At 37.6% G+C, this 18,814-nt stretch overlaps 1 protein-coding gene across 7 annotated transcripts in view; it reads right to left on the minus strand.

Moving 5' to 3' along the window:
• The window catches only part of Scn3a (sodium voltage-gated channel alpha subunit 3), a 110,100-nt gene that overhangs the window by 14,894 nt on the left and 76,392 nt on the right, over positions 1 to 18,814 (minus strand). For all 7 annotated transcript variants that reach the window (XM_034494522.2, XM_034494517.2, XM_034494513.2 and 4 more), the window contains 3 exons: positions 12,862 to 12,982; positions 11,542 to 11,696; positions 10,618 to 10,791 (listed from right to left, as the gene is read on the minus strand). In XM_034494522.2, the coding sequence (XP_034350413.1) occupies positions 10,618 to 10,791; positions 11,542 to 11,696; positions 12,862 to 12,982 (450 nt within the window). The remainder of the gene's footprint in view (positions 1 to 10,617; positions 10,792 to 11,541; positions 11,697 to 12,861; positions 12,983 to 18,814) is intronic.

The following is an 18,814-nucleotide window of genomic DNA, read 5'->3' on the forward strand; positions in this document are numbered from 1 at the left end:
TACTAACACTTACAGGTATGCCATGTCACAGAACTCTTTGCAAAATATGTGTATTTTTTACCACAGAGCTTAATTCAAAAGCCTGATCCCTCATAGACCTTTGCTTAACCCTGTCAATTAAACTGTACACTGCTCTCCTGAATTTTATGATATTAAGGTTGTGGATCATAGAGATATTTGCCAGGTACCAGAGTTGGCCAGCTGACTTGATGTTTAATTTCTCCCTCTGTATCATACTGTATCATTCTGTATCATATTATTAGCTGGGGTGAAACTCTATTCTTAACATACCTAATGTGGTCTGGCTAGATATACATTAATGGAGCCATTCGTTTCCCACTGAATAATTTAGCATATCACTTATCAAATTCAAAACAACAATGCTTTGGACTAATAAGATGACATTTATGTGAAAACGTTTTATCTGCAGTGGTTGTTTAATAAGAATACAATGCTTCTTCACAGTGATCACGCTCACTCATCTTTTTGATACTTCTAATTATGTTGAATTTTAGTTAAACATATACAACATTAAATAACACATATCTTTTTAGAGTTAGGGGAATTACTTTGTTTTGATGTTCTTTCAATATACTTTGATGCTACAGGCACAAGGCTGAAGGAATCTAAACTGCTATTGTCTCCTATGCGTTGGTGAGGAAGCTGAGCATCAGTCTGACCACACATATCCTGATAAAAAAGTAAAAAGTAAAATAAGGGAAGGAAGAAAGGATGGGAAAAAGAAGGAAGGAGGAGAGAAAGAAAAGGGGGTAAAGATGGGCTAGAGAGATGGTTCAGCAGTTCAGAGCACTGGCTGTTCTTCCAAAGGACCAGGTTCAATTCCCAGCACCCACTGTGTATGGCTCACAACCATCTGTAACTTCAGATCCATGTCTAGGAGAAATAAAACAAAAACAAAATAAAAAGGAAAGGAAAAGAAAGAACAACGTTATTCACAGATAGAAAGGGGCAAAGTTGGAGAGGACTGGAACCCAAATCATCTGACTTCAAATTGTATTTTAACCTTTACAACCACTTAAAAAGTGCATTCCTCATCAGAGTTGTAGAACACCTAAAATGACTCCTGTGACCACTTTCTCATTCTTTGTATGGGTAACACATCAAAGTTATTCTGTCTTCTCTCTCTCTCTCTCTCTCTCTCTCTCTCTCTCTCTCTCTCTCTCTCTCTCTCTGTCTCTCTCTTTCTTTTTCTTTTGAGAAACATTAATTCATTATATTAGGGGCATGAGAGCTTAATGTTCTGTGTGAAAAGAAATTGGGAGACTAAGGAAAATCTCCCTGACACTCTGAGGAAGACAGAGTCACTGATTTACTCAAGCAAACATTTCTTTACTCGTGCCTGGGCTTGTCACTACAGAGGACCAGGGTGATTAGACTGGCTATTAGTGAGCTCATAGGTTTCTATGTTCTGAGCTCCTTATCTCAGGAGATGTTAACAACTGTTTAATTCTATTTTTCTGGAATCATATCAAAAGATAACTATTTCTTATTCTTGTTCTGCTTGTTCTTGTATTTTTCCTCCTCTTCTTTGTCCTTTCTTCCTTCCTTTTCTCATTCATTCTCCTCCTGTGCCTCCTGTGCCTCCTGTGCCTCCTGTGCCTCCTGTGCCTCCTGTGCCTCCTGTGCCTCCTGTGCCTCCTGTGCCTCCTGGGCCTCCTGGGCCTCCTGGGCCTCCTGGGCCTCCTGGGCCTCCTGGGCCTCCTGGGCCTCCCTCTCCTCCTCCTCCTGGGCCTCTTCCCTCCTCCTTTTCTTCTCTGTGTAGCCCTAGATGTTCTGAATTTTTTTTTTTTTTTTTTTTTTTTTAGACCAGACTGGCCTCAAACTCAGAGATCCACCTGCTTATGCCTTCCGAGTGCTGGGATTAAAGGCCTGTGCCACCATCGCCCAACAATCTGAAGTCTTCCTATCCTCCCAACCAAGCCCTTTATGTAAGACTAGGGCTTTAAATAAGTAAGTGGCTGTTGATGGCTCATGACCATAAAGGATATCAGCTCATACATTAAAAGGAAAGGAGTAGACTTTCTTCTCATGTCTACACGCAGTGGGTTCTGGAGCATAGGAAGCACTATCTTTAAAGGCTTGATGCAGGACTAGCATTTATTCACCCAGGACTGGAATGGCAATATTGCTTGAGAAGCTGATAATAAAGCTCAGTTTCTAATGGAACTTAGAGTTGAGGAGACAAACCATCAGAACTGCACTGAGGCACAATGAGAGCATTACATTTTATACATATATACATGTGTGTATATGTATGTGTGTATGTGTATATATTATACATATATATTTAATTTCATATATTTATATAAATATCTCATATACATACACATATACACACATACACACATATACACATATATACACATATACATACATACATACATATATACATACATACATATTCTGTGTGTGCATGTGTAATGTCTAGACCAGAGATTGGCATCTAGTGCTTTCCTCAATCCCTCTCTCTCTTATTTATTGAGACAGGGTCTTACACTGAAGCTGAAGCTTACTGCTTCAGCTATATTGACTTCAGCTATATTGACTGGTCCCCATCTCTCCAGCATCAGGCTTATGGGTGCATGTAACTACACTTGACTTTTTGCATGAGTGTTGGAGTTCAGAACATGGTTCTTCCTGCTGCAGCAAGCAGCTCTCTGCCAGAGCCAGTTTTTTAGCCCTTTATTTCTATAATATAGTTTTAGGGCAGATCACCAAAACTTGGCTAATCTTCTCTGGATTTGTAATGAATTTGATTTATTTGGGAAAACAAAGGGGCTTTTTAAAAATGGGGAGGGGGGTAGGTTTGTTTAATCAAGAAATTTAAAATAATTGTTTTTCATGCCAATAACTCTAAGATTGTCACAATTTTGATAGTTAATACCTGTATGCTTTACATTTGACTTAACTTAAAGCAAGTCTCCCTATATGGCAGTGAGATGACAATGTCCTAGAATGGTGGCCCAGGCCCAACTAGGCCTGATTCTTTGTGGGTAGACAGGAGAACTGTTAGCAGGTAAACACAAAACCCCACACAGCATTCCCTAGAAACCTTACAATGCCCGTTGCAAGACAGAAAGTGTTATCTTCCACTGCCTCTGCATCAGTATCAGCTCCTGACTCCAGCTTCCTGTCTTAAGTTTCTACCTTGGCCTCTCCAGAAGCCAAACAATAACACAGGCAGATTCTATCTAAACCCAAATTTTAACCTATCTTTTGAGTAAAGATTTACTTCTACTCCCTATCTGGATGAAATTCATGAAAGAAAAGGAAGGCAGAGAAATACAGAAAAGAGAGCAGGAGAAAATGAACTGATTAATGTTAAAACATGCTGGATCATAGAAAGCCCAGACATGATGACTTTCTCTTTAAAGGTAGAGTGACAGAGAGCCACGCATCTACAGGAGTAAGAAAGCAGTTTAATGAGCTTGCAAAAGGCTCTGGACCTGCAGCCATTAGGCTGCTTGAAAATAAGCTGGAGCTACACAGAAAAGTGATTGCTGAATTTTATTGCTTGCCTTCATCCACTCTGTGGAGGCTACCTGTGGAGCTGTGACTAAAACTCCAGTCTAGACAGGTAACAATTCTAATCTGGAATTGAATATCTGAATTTTCATATATATATATATATATATATATATATATATATACATATATACACATGTATATATTCATAAATACACACATGCAATTATATATTTATAATTTATTATATATACCAAATCATATAATTTATAATATATACAAAATTAGATGTTTTATATTTTATTGTATATGTGATATATAATATATAGTTATTTATATATATAGCACACAATTTTTAGCTAAATTAGAGCAAAAGAACACAAAATCCACATGGGACCATCTAAAAGCCTAGAAACTCGCTGTTCTTTGCTTCATTATAATAAATTCTTTTTTTGCCTTGCAAAATTGTCAATCCCCTTCATTCAGATTATGTTATCAGAAAATATATAAGGGCAGAAAAATAGGATGTTGTATGGTATGGTGCTTTTACTTCTGGTTACAATATGGCACTGTTTTTGGACTTCATCCCTGGTAACCATGGCAATAGTGGACAAGTCTAAGGTAATGATAATGACACTCTCCAGGAAAAAGAGAAAGGGAGGGTCAGGAAACGCTCACCAAATATTGTTTCTCTGTCCCTTCCTTCAGCTGTAAAGGATTTGGTGATTATATGATGAGCAAAAGATTAGTTTCAAATGGACACTGCCACACAGTTTCCAAGATGTCACCACCCATAATGGGTGGGGCTTTGCTATGGTGTCTGTGTGCTTGCTTGTTGAAAGCTACTCATGCTCTTTGGGTCACACCCAGCATGGCAAAAATAGGGTAACAGCAGGACTGGGGGTGGGGGTTCTACTGTAAGCATCCCTTCCTCCCGAATACTATCAAGTACTGGATTTCATAGATAGCAACCCACCCTGCTGACTACATGCTCTCCAGAAAGCCAAGAGCAACCTGCATAAACTACTCCACCAATGAGAAAGCATCAGAGACCACCACGGGAGGGTAAGAACGGCCCACTGTGAGATCTACGGGACAAGCAAATATTCTCATCTCTGTGGTTTATCTGCTCCCCCCACAATGCTTTAGGCTCTATAGGAAAATCTGGTAAATTCAATAGTATTAAGTTGGGCTTTCTGTCTTTAATGCTCCAGAAGAAAGGTGAACTGAGTCTGTAGGTCTCCTCCAAAAATTTGGTGCAACAAAGGAGTAACCTTATTGTGGGAAATTCCCAACACATTCCGAGGATTCCATGTCTTCTCCTTGCTGTAACTGATCTTTCCCATTAAAGTTTACCAAAAGGAGCTATCCAAATCTCTGTGACCCATTGCTCCCCCTGTCCTCTGACTCGATGCAGATCCTCATTGCTGAGTAGTGCTGAGCTGGTTAAGCACAACCCCAGCCTTGCAACCTTCTCTTCAAATATCCACAATCGCTTCTGAAGTGTGTACTGTGTCCTATGGTAAATTTTCTTCCCATTCGTTGTTCTGTTTTATCTTTGATTGTTTGCTCATTTCATTACCAGTAATTTGAACTGGCAAACACTGGGCTGAAGCCTCAGTTTGCTCTCTTAACTTGAGAACATCCCTGCACCCTAACACACACACTATTCACTACCAGCAACAATAGGGGTTTATACCACAGGACATTTGAACTTATTTTCTTCTTCAGTCTTATAGCATATTTGTTGGTCTTGATTAGAAAAATCCTAAGGCTCTGAAGTTATGGAAATCCTGATCATTGAGGGTTTGGTTGTGAGAAAATGACCTCTCATTTTCTCTGGGTAAGCTCATCTCTGGGTAAAGGGTAAGTCCAGTGTGGTAGACACATCACTGGGGAGTACTACATGGTACTTACAAGTCATGGCTTCCACAGGCATTTTCCATAAACATTTTAAACACTATTTTTGTTCATTTAAAAGTGCGTATTTTAAAACATGTGGTTTCTCCATGTTTACTTCTTTAATCCTTTAAGGTGATTACAACAGAATCACACTGCATGTTATTTATGCTAAAAAAACAAATCACAGTGTCTTTGTTAATGGATACATCATCTTTAATCAAGTGCAAGCCTGGATTTGAAGTGTTGATTTGACTGTGAGAATGATTACGTTTGTTTATAACATCTATAATTATAAGTGATGGCGATGAGTTGGCTGATAGATGATGCTTTGCTTGCATAAAAACTCACAAGGACTATACGGATTCTGATTGTTTTCAAGAAACGTCAAGTAAATATTAATTAGGTCATGCATTTAGTCTACCAGCATTGGTTTAAAATATAGTTTCTATAATTCCGGAAATATTACAGCATATTATGCAATTTGTGAGGATGATATCATTTCGATAGGAAAAAGTTACAGAAATGGAAAAGGGGATCTGTCTAGTACAGTATTGTGGTAGACAGAGACATGGTTTGGGTGGCCTTCTTGATTCTAAGTTGAATCATCATGTTTGCTGTGGGCCTCTTTATTCAGAACTTATTCTGTATTTTTTTGTTTATTTATTTGTTTATTTGTTGTTGTTGTTGTTATCTTTTGCCCAACTTCTTAATGTTAAAGTTCAGACTTTATTTCTGTGCTCCTTTGTTCATTTTTATTCTCTGCCTAGGAGTTAAAGCATGTTTGTAGCTTCAAAAAGGATCTCTAGCCTGGTAGCCCCTAAATTCATGCATAGGGGTCTGGCTTCCCTCTTCAGTGCAAGACATGTATAAAATTCACCATCTACTCCTCACTGTCTGGTAGATACACCTCCCCCTCTCCTCCACCCACTGTGCCAAACTTGTTTTTTGATAGTCCACTTCATAGGTGATGGTTCTGTCTGATACTCTTGGGTTCAAGGTAGAAGAAAACCCATATGCTGGAGCCACTCTGTTTCTTCATTCCATATGCTCATGAGTAAATCATGACCTTGGTCTGAGACAAAATCTCCTTTCCTCGATGACTAAAGCAACTTTCTCATCCACCGCCCCACTTCCATTATTTGCTTTCCTTCCTCCAAATGTCATCATTTAAAAAACGTTAGTTACACCTCTGCATGACCTGACTCCCCAAGTCTTTCTCTCATAATTCTGTATCATAAACTGTCAAAATATTCTGCATATACAATTAGAGTGTCTGGTGAGGCCCCTGGTCCATTTGGGACTAAATTTCCATGTTTCCCTCTGTGTTTCATTCCAGGTTAGTAGAGCAATTCTCTTCCTTGTTTATTCCATTTCTACTTCTCATTCTCATGTTAGAGCCAAGCATTAGAGCCAAGTGACTTGTTCTTTCTTCCCTCCATTCTCTGAATGAAGGCTGCCTCCCTCTGAGCACCTCTTAGGGACACCTACTTGGACAGTAACTGACAGTGACTTCCTGCTCCTAACAGGGAGTCACATCCTGTCCTAGGACTCTTTGTTATTACACAGCAGTAATCTTATTTTAGATTTAGTTGGTTTAACAATTAAAGCTTATTTACAGTACTTCTCATCCCTTGGAGTACAGTTTCTGCTAGAAGTTTGCTTGTCTCCACCTATCTCCTTTGTCTCCCTTGTCTCTGAGTCTGAAAACAAGAAGGTTTTCACATAGATTTACAGAGTAACTGGATTCATTTTAGGAGGTTAAAAAGACCACTATGGTCACATTTAGTAGGATCTGAAAAAGTAACATTTTAAAAAACAGCTATATGCCTCAAATATATGAATGCATTTTTCAAAGATAAATATTTCTTGCTGCAAGTCTTATCTTTTTGTGGCAGTTTGGTATAGGCTCAGCAATTTTCTTTTAAGGTATTTTCTTTAGGGTTTAGAGATGTGGCTCAGAGGTTAAGAGCAGTAACTGCTCTTCCAGAGGAGCTGGGTTTGATGCCCAGCATCCACATGACAGCGTATGACCATCTCTAACTCTAGTTCTGGTGGACCTAATTTTTCTGACCTGTGTGTGCACCCAGCACATGTGTGATGCACAGACATATACTCCACTAAGGTACCCATACACATAAAAAGAAAAATAATAGAAAATAAAAAGATTTTTTTTTACTTTAAAAATATTATCTAGTGTATACTGAAACCTAACTCAGTCGATCTAGTTCTTTGAAGTTAAATTGTTATCATCTGTTAACATGAATTCATATGTTTCAGATCTTGTTTGAGGTTAGAAGATGAAAATATAATATAAATATAAGTAGAACGTTTTCACTAATCAGTAGCAGTCTGGCATTTTTTTTACTCACTAAAAGACAAATACTTTTGGCATAATTGGCTTGTTCTTTTAAAATATCATTCAATAGAAGATACCGAAATATCTGTATTACATAGTTTATATGTGTTATATAATTATAACACACACACACACACACACACACATACACACACACACACACACACACACACATATATATATATATATATATATATATCCTTGTGGTTACCTCATTAGTAAATTGTTGTCATACATAGCAAAAATAAAATTGTGAACAGTTAGACAGGGAACGTAGAAGGAAAAAAAGCAATCTAGTTGAGAATCAAGGAGTTTGGAAACAAGTGTCAACTTTGTGATTAGTAGTTATTTCAGGAAAATTATTTAAACTTCAGTTTTCTAATGTCTAGATTACAGTGAAGGCCATCTTTAAAAATCCATTCCAGCTTATACTTAAGAATATGAAACTTCCCTTTGTGGAGAGACATTTTTAAGGAAAACCTACAAATAGTCTCTATTACTCATGAAAGACCAGCCATGAAGACTGGAAGTCATTTATGGAGTATTCAATGAAACTTAGCAGACTTCTGGTGAACTCAGGGGGCTGAACACATTTTGGCTGTAGAACAATGAGTTAGTGTAGGTAAGAAGGTCAGTAGGAGTTGGACAGACCTAGGTTTGCTGAAATTGCTACAATGAATGGATGTGCATATACAGCAACCACTGCTTCATATTCAAGTGTTACAGCTAAAAATGGCGTGCTTTTTGACTGCCCAGAAGGCAGGGCATGGAGAACCTTGTTTCGTTTGGGAGACTATGTGGTCTTTACAGTGAGACATCTTTGACTACAGGGCAGCACCAGCTGACCATTATTTCTCTAGTGTGTCTCTATTACTTAGATTAAAAAGATAAAATAGTCCCAAATCCAGACATACTCCATGTTACGATATTCCTCTCACCACTCACCTCAGCTGAATAAGCAGACCTTTGTCTTATTCTTTGCATGGTAAATATTTCACTAGCTACAGGGATTCCTAACTACCTATTGTAAAATAAAGAAGTACTTTATTGTCTCTATACACATGTGACTGAAGGAATACAGAAAACAAGTTAGTTTATTATTGTTTAGTAACAAGTAATTTTGTTGGGACTTAAAGTGAAAAATCTCAAAATTCTTGGCCCTCAATTGATTGTGATTGAGTCTCCTGAAGATTGTTAAAGATCTGTGAATAAGCTAAATGCTTAGATCTAATCCATCAGCAAATAGACTTGCTTACTTTATCTGTGACAAAACCTCAAATGTCTGCCTTTGGTACAGTCTGTGTGTTTTCTCTTACCACTTCTACATTTGGGGCACATCCTCTTTTCTTGCACAAGATCTAGGACTCCATGTGGAATTTACTCTAGGCTTTGTTGCTGTTGCTGTTGTTTGTATTGTTTTTATCTCCACAGTTACATTAGCATGAATGAACCAAGGTTCTCAGTGCTAAGGTCTCAATCACACAAGTATATGGAAACTCATTCTTAAGAAGTGATTCCTAATAGCTAAGATCAAAAACTCAGGTGATGGTAGATGCTGGCGAGGATGTGGAGAAAGAGGAACACTCCTCCATTGTTGGTGGGATTGCAAGCTGGTACAACCACTCTGGAAATCAGTCTGGCAGTTCCTCAGAAAATTGGACATAGCATTACTTGAGGATCCAGCTATCCACTCCTGGGCATATACCTAGAAGATGCTCCAACATATAACAAGGACATATGCTCTACTATGTTCATAGCAGCCTTATTTATAATAGCCAGAAGCTGGAAAGGAACCAGATGTCGTTCAATAGAGGAATGGATACAAAAATGTGGTACATTTACACAATGGAGTACTACTCAGCTATTAAAAATAATGAATTCGAGAAATTCTTAGGTAAATTGATGGAACTAGAAAATATCATCCCAAGTGAGTTAACCCAATCACAAAAGAACACACATGATATTTACTCACTGATAAGTGGATATTAGCCCAAAAGCTCACAATACCCAAGATATACAGACCACATGAAGCTCAAGAAGAAGAAAGACCAAAGTGTGGGCCCTTCAGTCCTTCTTAGAAAGAGTAACAAAATACTCATTGGAGCAAATATGGAGACAACGTGTAGAGCAGAGGCTGGAGGAGGGACCATCTGGAGACTGCCCAACCTGGGTATTCATCCCATGTGCAGTCACCAAAGGTAGGCACTGATGTGGATGTCAGGAAGTGCATGCTGACAGGAACCTGACATAGTTGTCTCCTTAGAGGTCTGCCAGAGTCTGACATATTCAGAGGTGGATGCTCACAGCTCACCATTGAACTGATCAAGGGGTTCCCAATGAAGGAGTTAGAGAGAAGACTGAAGGAGCTGAAAGGTTTTGTGGCCCCATGAGGAGAGCAACAAAAACAACCAACCAGAGTTCCCAGGGTCTAAACCACCAGCCTGGGAGCACATAGGGAGGGACCCATGGCTCCAGCTGTATATATAGGGGACGATGGCCTTGTTGGGCATAGGTGGAAGAGGAGATACTTGGTCCTATGAAGGCTGGACACTGAGTGTGGGGGAATTTGATGGTGGGGAGGTGGGAGTGGGCAGGTCGGTGGGGGCACATCTTCATAGAAGCAGGAGGAAGGATGGGATAGGGGGTTTCTGGGTGGGGAGGGAATGGGATAAGGGGTTAAAATCTGAAATGTAAATATAATATCCAATTTAAAAAAAGAAAGAAAAGAATCTTAAAGCCATTTGAGTCATAAACAAACAAACAAACAAAAAAGAAGTAATTCCTAGGGCTGGAGAGATGGCTCAGCCATTAAAGGCTAGGCTCACAACCAAAAATATAAGAAGTAATTCCTAGAAATCACCTCTGATACTCACATCAACAATCAGGAAGTCCAGCCAGCACCAGGCATTGGTGAAATAGGTTTGAAATCCATAGGCCACCCACTTTAGAAGCATCTCCAGGATGAAGATGTAAGTGAAGACCTTGTCAGCATACTCCAGCATGGTCTTGATGGTCTTCCGCTGCTCGATATAAATGTCTTCAAAGGCCTATGAATCAAGAAAACTTTATTTACTTTAATGGTCTGCCTTCCCAGAAACATTTACAGATACTTCTAGTATAATATTGAGAACCAAGAAACACTTAGAGTATTATTGGCTTAAATCACTCAAATATTTTTCATCAGGCAGAAGCTAAAGACCAAAAGCTAGCTGGGGAATATTGGCACAGGAAAGTTGGCATCTACACTGATTTTATACATACTGTTATCTTTACTTCTCACCCAAAAGTAACTACCTCAGTCACTGCCAAAAGCCATGTTTCCATTCATGGAAGATGAACTAAAGACATTCAGTTCATAAGAGATAGAACTGGCTTCTTCCAAAAATATCTTCTGTGATTCCATCTCTTATTCTCAAAAAATTAGTTCATTGTACTTAAAGGAAGCAAGATTTACAGATAATACATAAATACAATTATTAAGGTAGACTGGATGACATTTGACTGGGATGTCAGCACAGGGGAATGCCTCTACAAATGGTATGTCAGTGAGGAAAACACCTGATGGGCAAACAGCAGATGTGAAATTCCTTCTGGCTGTTTCATGGTTCTCAAAAATAAATAAATAAATAAATAAATAATTAATTAAATAAATAAATAAATAAATTGCAGAGTTCTCAGCTTTGAATGACACAGATACACCTATCCTTTCGTTTTCTAAACTGAGTGGGCACTTGAGTATTGCCAGAGAGTTGGCTACTTCAATAGAACTTGGTTCGTGCCAGTACACAGTCACTTACCAAAGCGCCACTACTGAGGAGAATCATGAACACAATGAATGTCTCAAACCAGTTGTGTTCCACAATGCTATAGCAGGTCTTCCTAAGATTCCACCAGATTTTTCCTTTACCTTCTTCTGTACTTACTTGACAGAAGGGAAATTTTTTAATGCATCCTAAAAAGCAATATTAATATAATAAATTCAGAAAAATAGACTTTGATCATTAGTATGAAAAAATAACATTTTTACTTCTTCCTTACCCCAACTTGAGCTCATTTTATAGGTAGCCGACTGCTTTACTGTCCAGTTTTGTTTCAACACTCTTTCATATAATGAGTCATACTTAAACTTATAGATTTAGAATTTGTGGAATTTCTGTACAGTTCCTTGAGTTAAAAAATGCTTTGTTTTTTTTTTTTAAATACAAGTTAGAATCTCTCTGCCTTGGGGCCACTAAGGAAAATAGAGTTGTTTTTTTTTTTTTCATCACATTAGTTTAGGAGCAAAATCAGATATGCAAGTTGTTTATTCATATTCCCATGTGACCCTGGGTACTCACTCCCTTCCTTTTGAGCATAGAAAACTGCACTGTCTCCCCAGGTGTCAGCCACTGTCAGTTTTCTCAAGCTAATTTATATTCAGCCTCGCTTCTTTTCTTAGTCACACCTATGACTCATTTTGCAGTTCATGCCTCTTATTCTGCTGTCTTCTCCTCTGCCTCCTCGACATCATATGATTTCCAATTTCTGTCTAATCTGTTGCTCTCTCTCAGCTACTACTTGTCACATCGAATCCAACTGCAATGAATCGATAAATCATTATTGATTTCTGTGCAGGTTGAGTTGGTCACTAGGAGAATCACATGGCAGCATGCCAACACTCTACAGCACAGCTCACCATTTCCAAACAGCTCTGGTCAGAGCACAAATTAGACAAATTTGGAACTGGGAGGAATGGGTGTGATTACTGTAGCTTGTATAAGTCCAGTTACCCCACTCCCGGTGTATTTTGAAGAAACTGTCATGTCAATGACGTGATAGTCCAGAATGCTGTGCATCTCAAATATTATTACATTCTGAGGGATAGGGACAACAAGAGCAAAACAGAAGAAACAACAAAAACAACATATGCTCTTAGCACACTTTCTCATTTGTCCAAACGCAGGCTCGGCTGTAGTCTAATCTGGAAATTCTAAGATCTGAAGCAACTTAAGACATATAGTGTGGATGAAACAGGGAAAACAAAATAAATATGCCTTCGCCATTTCTTTTATGTCTTTTAAATGTGGCTTATTCACATTCTGTAGGGACGGAGCATTTCAACAAGTTAGTTTCTTTACCTTCAGTAAAGCAAGCTTCTGGCTTAAGGTCCTCCTCGGGTTCAGTTTCAGCTTGTTCACCTTCTCGGGGTGGGGCAACATCAACTGTGCTTCCTTCAGAAGAGCTGGTTGCATTTAATTTCTGGAAATAAAACCCATGTCAAAGATATGAATCTTTCCCCCTTTTATTCAAGTGATTGGGAAACACTGTCATGTGTGGAAAATGGCACTAAAAGTGACATGTTTAATTCTACCGATGGCGATACACTGGTAACATGAGCAAGGTCTACTCTTCAGACAGAAATGACAGTGGTTAGTGTGGATGCTTGGAAAGACAGACAAACTTGCTTTAGAATCTTCATTTGCATATGAATGCCATGTGAAAGCCAACTATGAATACTCCAGCCACATCCCAAAGGGTCTCATAAAGTTCAGGATCCTCTTATCTATTATTTTATTATTTTAATTAAATGCATCAAATCAGATCACAACTTCCACCTCTTCAAATGGAATTTTTCAGAGGGCAAAGAACACCATCAGTTGCTTCTAAGTACTGTCCGTGTTTCTGTAATTTTAGCAAGGCAGTGCTACAGGTTAACATCAATCACACTCGTTATGGCTCAGCTTTGAGCTATATTTTTCTCTAGCTTACATAATTTTATCCTTCCTTTACTAGAAGAAAATGATGGATCACCCCCTCTCATTCTTTTTTGAACATCATAAATGAATTCAACACTTGCAAAGAATTCTAAATGAAATGGAAATTTCTCCATAAATGACATTGTCTGGAATCTTTATTAGGGGCTCATTCTGAATGCAACGTATGATCAGGCTGCAAAATTTTCCTTTAAATAAGTCATTGCGACACGATGTATGGCAAGAATAGCCACCTTAATGTTGCCAGAATAAATATCTAATAAAATTTCTGGGATCATGTGGGAAGACATCATGGATGTGCAGTGTTTTATGGAAACTGAGGCACAGACTTAACATACAGCAAAGCTTAGGGTATGTAAAACGTTTACAATGAGAGATCAGCTCATGGACACACCAATGACTTCAAAGCTCCATTAATTTCAGCAGCCAAGTGTTTGGGTCGCACTGTTCTAGCCTTTGGAAAGAGTGAATGTGCTATTCTAAAAAAAAACAAAAACAAAAACAATAAAAACCCAAAAACTATATGCTTCCCTAAACAGAAGTTCTATTGGGAGAAATTTGTCTCATAATTCCTGACTTATCTTACATCTCAATGCCGATATGGTTTTAATATTTTTGGAATGTGAACTAAAATCAAAGGGTAATTTTAGGATAGTGCTTGCTTCCTGTGTTGTTATTTTAAGTTAACCATTGAAACTAAATATATAATAAAATATATAGTTATATATATATTAGCATATATTTAATATATCATCCTTTCTAGTTAAAAGTATGCTGGAGAAGAGAGCTATTTGATCATTTTGAGCTGATGGTTCTTAGGATTGGCATACTATACGAATTTTTACCTCAAATCCCCTTCCTTTGGGAAATGTGGGAAAGCTGAGACAGACTTTCTCCTCCCAAGTTTTTTGGGTCCTTTCAGTCAAGATATTTTTATTCTTAAAAAAGAAAAGCCCAGGAAAGCTGCGACTGAGTATAGTTGTGGCAGCTTCTGCTGTAACTTGGGGCATGCTGGGTAACTGGTTCCAGCACTCAGCTTCACCAGTGGCGGATAAGGTGACTACTGTGGCTTTTGATGAGTGGGCACAAGTATGCCACTGCATACATAGCCCTGATAAGAAACCAAGATATTCAGAGATTCGTCATAAAACAGGTTCATGTTCATCTTCACCCTCTTGGCCAGCTATGCTCAGTAATGTCTTCAGAGCACGGCCATGATCTACCTTCTCCATAAATTCTGTCTTATGTGATTGCCTCAGTCAAACTTCACAGTCTGTTTGGCTTGCTCCACTTGTTACCTTTGGCCAAATATGCTCATTTATACATGTGTGTGCATGTTTATATATAGAAGAGTGAGCAGATATACATGTATATGTACACAAACGTATACTTACACATACATACCAAGTACACAGTACACATGCATATTATGTATTATAATGTCAACTTTATAACCAAATAGGGAATACACATTAAATCTTTATATTGCTTTCATGAAGAGTGAATAGATGAATGTATTTTTATGTTACTCTTATATAGAGAATTACAAAGTTTATATAACTCCATTTCTACTTTTTGATAAATTAATACATTGATTTGAATAAAGTCTAGCAATATTAGAAAATGTTTTTAATGAATATACGTGCTTTAATATTAGAAACATATACTTCCAAACGTTTTTCTATAATAACAGACATTTAATAAAGAAGTTTGAGGGGAGAATATTATTAGCATTATATAAAAAAATACATGCATATATGATTTGTCACATGAATATTTTTAGAAAATATACTTACCCTTCACTTCCTATTAACCAATAGTTATTATGTTTAATTTTCAATCAAATTTATCTTATCAATGTTATACTTGTGTCTTATATTTAAATATAAATACTCATTTAACATACTGCTTCATAGTACAATTAATACTAGCTACTAACCTGAATGACTAGCTTGTCCAACGTGGACCACTGGATATAATTTTGCTATTGTGTTGCCTTAAGATGATAAATGTACAGCTATAACTAATGCATTTGAATATCATAATATCCATATCCAGTTGGCTCTGGAGATAATGCATATATATCTTAAATAGAGAGGAAACTGTTCTATTTTTCCCCCTCTGTCTGCCCATGGCTCTGACATTCAGCATGTCTTAACAATAGGTGAGAAAAAGGCCTTCTCTTCTTTCTAGTCTTGTCTAAAGAGTAGAACCTGATTATATGGAGAACTGCTTTGAAGCCATCCAAGAGGTTTTCTGATGGATACTCATTTTTAGCTTCGGCCCTGGGAAGCTTCCCAAAGAATGTTCAGAGGGATTTTTATAAGTCCTTAGGACTTTCATGACCCAAAGGCTAAAAGATAGTATACTAGTTTCTGTCTCATAAGTGTTTTACAGGAGGCCTTTCCTCTCTGAGAGTTTAGAGTGAGCTTCCACAAGTCAGAGTGCTAGTCCTACTGAGGCCTCATTGGTGAGCAAGGCAACACTGTTTGAAACCCTCAGGCCATATTTTGGTCATAGAAAAGTGTAAATATTTTATTCTGTGAAACTATGAAATCTTGTTTAAACTGTGTGAAGACATTAAAGGTAGCCATTTTACTTGCATTAGTAAATGAAACCATGAGTTGAGTTCAGATTAAGTGACATAAACTGCCCAATATACTACCTGGTATTCTTGAATCACTGGATACATGAAGAAACTCATATCTGCATTTTCAAATCACTATTTTACTTTCTAGAAAAATAAGCACTTACATTCTAGAAATTTGTATAAAAACAATCTATACCAATTCTATAGGTTTTTATAAATAACATACTAAACATTATGAAATTCATACTCTAGCAAAGTGTAAAATTCTTATCACTATGCCAAAACGATTACCAGATTAATTGAAAAGCATATGACTTATTTAAAAGTAGTGGCTGATGATAAATACAAAGAAAAAAACTTACTTTCATTTATATTGCCAGAATTGTGGTACTACAATGACATCAAAAGAGCAAAGAAACCAGAAATGAAATTTACCATATTAAATCACTTAAGTACACTAAGTAGCCAAAGTTAATGCTTGTTCTGAGGTAGTTAGAACAAATAAACATATCTGGGACTATAGGCATAACAGCAGAAGGCCTCCAGATAAAACTCATAGTACAAGTTCAGTCTTGCTTCCTTGTACTATTTTCTCCTCAACCTGTCCAATATCACATGGCCCTTTAAAAGTTAGCGTCTTCCATCCCTTGTAGAGACTGCTGAGTCTACAGAAGGATGATGACTTAGGCTTTATGAATGCACGCCGGAAGCAGGATTTAAAATGCAACATTCTCTAGGCCGAACTCAGCCACAGAAAACATGCCTGACTATAGCAGAAGCCTGGCGCAATGCTGTGGAAGTGCTTGGTGATCCAAGAACCATGCTCTCAAACATGGTACCTGATTACGATGCTTTCAAAGTTAACTACAACTACTACTCACTCAGACGAATGGGTTATCTCAACAGAGGAATGACAGAATTAGCCACCAAACAGGCTGTGAGGACAGTTCCCCCAGATCACATGACCTTATAGAGCCATTCCTCTCTAGAGGAAGCGCATGAAGAATAGGCACTCTTGATATTTTGTCCAATTAAATAATAGAATTTAACATTCAGCGATAGAAGAGAATGTTAGCAACTGGCCTACTTCCACTGAAATGCGCTCACATTTCATTTTTCAATCAGTGCTCACATTTTTTTGACTCTTACAAACTGCTGTATGGTTCAAGAGACAAAATAAAAGATTCAGCCATTACAGATTGCCTCAAAAATCGAGCCATTACTCTCAAGAATTCTCGATTTTGTCATACAGGTAGACAGAAGTCTTTTGAGGGCCTTAGTCTGATAACTTGGATATGAAAATTCATATCCTGATTTAAAACATTTTACATGAACAACAAGCAGCCATATATTGAGGCCACTTGTTGTTGCTTGTCCAAGGCAAGAAGTGACTAAAACCAATAACTTACTTTTCAACCACTTACTGAGTGGTTAAAAAATATAAACTGCCACCATCTGGTTTCTCCTTGACATATGTTAAATGTACAATACCCTGAGTGCTCCTTTTATGTAAAAATAGCCATATTCATAAAAGCATGGTATGTAAAATGGAAAGTAATTATGCTGTAAGTGAAGAGTAAGGCAAAGGGCATTAAGAAAGTAGGAGAGAAAGACCACTTATCTTGAGAAAGGAGACAAACAGTTCCATCAGAACCAGACTTAATTGGGGTTTCCTCTGCAGAAGAACACCAAAACAGTTCTCTAAATGTCAGGATGGGTTAAAGTGGCTATTTACGTACCCATCTTTGCCTCTTGAAATGTTATTTGAAAGACATAGTCAAGAAATCAAAAGCTAAAGTCATTTCCCATCATTCATCAATGTCTGAAAATAACACAGTGCTTTTTCCAGTAGGCTCAAGAACTCAAACACTTATTCTTTAAAATTTTCACAAAAGCTTCAGAAACCAATTTCCCTGAGAGGAACATGATGAAACCTACAACTTCCCAACACTATTACATTCTACTCAGCTAAATCAACAGCAACAGTGTTTTTCCACTTTCATTTAAAAAATATTTTTTGAATTGGTTGAACTCAACAGTTAAGTCTCAATGCTCCTACAGAAGAATGCATGTATAAATTAAACTCACAGACAAATGTAAACTTAAAATAGATTTTACCCTGTCAGAAATCCAACATTTGGCAATGTTTGATTTCTGGTTAGTTTTCTGCCTAAAACTTGTACTTCGGCAGAAATCAAGGCCCCAACAGGAGACAGTCAAGTCAATAGAGCAAAGACTCAGCTAACCCAGAATACCACTGTATTTGCAGGAGATGACTCTGCTTCTCAGAAAACTATAACCAACCATCAAAACCAGTAAATGTTCCAAGTGGCATTTTTTTTTGCACACTCAGTCTAAGGTAGAACTTTTAGGGAGAAACTGATGTACACAGGGAAATACCAAGTCACAAAAATTAAGATCAAACAAACCAAAACCAAGTATATTAGAGCAATGATTTAGTGTGTGATGCATGTCACATGGCACATGCTTACAGCATTGTCTTCCATTGGACTACTTTGCAATGATCACCGTGTTTTTTTCAGACACTTGACTGAAAAATTTTCCAAACTATTCAAAGATACTTGGTGCTCAAATGCATATTCAGACTAATATCTGGTTTCATCAAGATCTCACTACTCTCCTGTTGCTTTTTATAGCACCTTTCTGAATGCATGAGAGCAAACATTTCCATCTGGAGCACAGGAATTGGTTCAGTTGAAAGTGAAA

The sequence above is a fragment of the Arvicanthis niloticus genome, chromosome 2, assembly GCF_011762505.2.
Source record: "Arvicanthis niloticus isolate mArvNil1 chromosome 2, mArvNil1.pat.X, whole genome shotgun sequence".
NCBI classification, from domain to species: Eukaryota; Metazoa; Chordata; class Mammalia; order Rodentia; family Muridae; genus Arvicanthis; species Arvicanthis niloticus.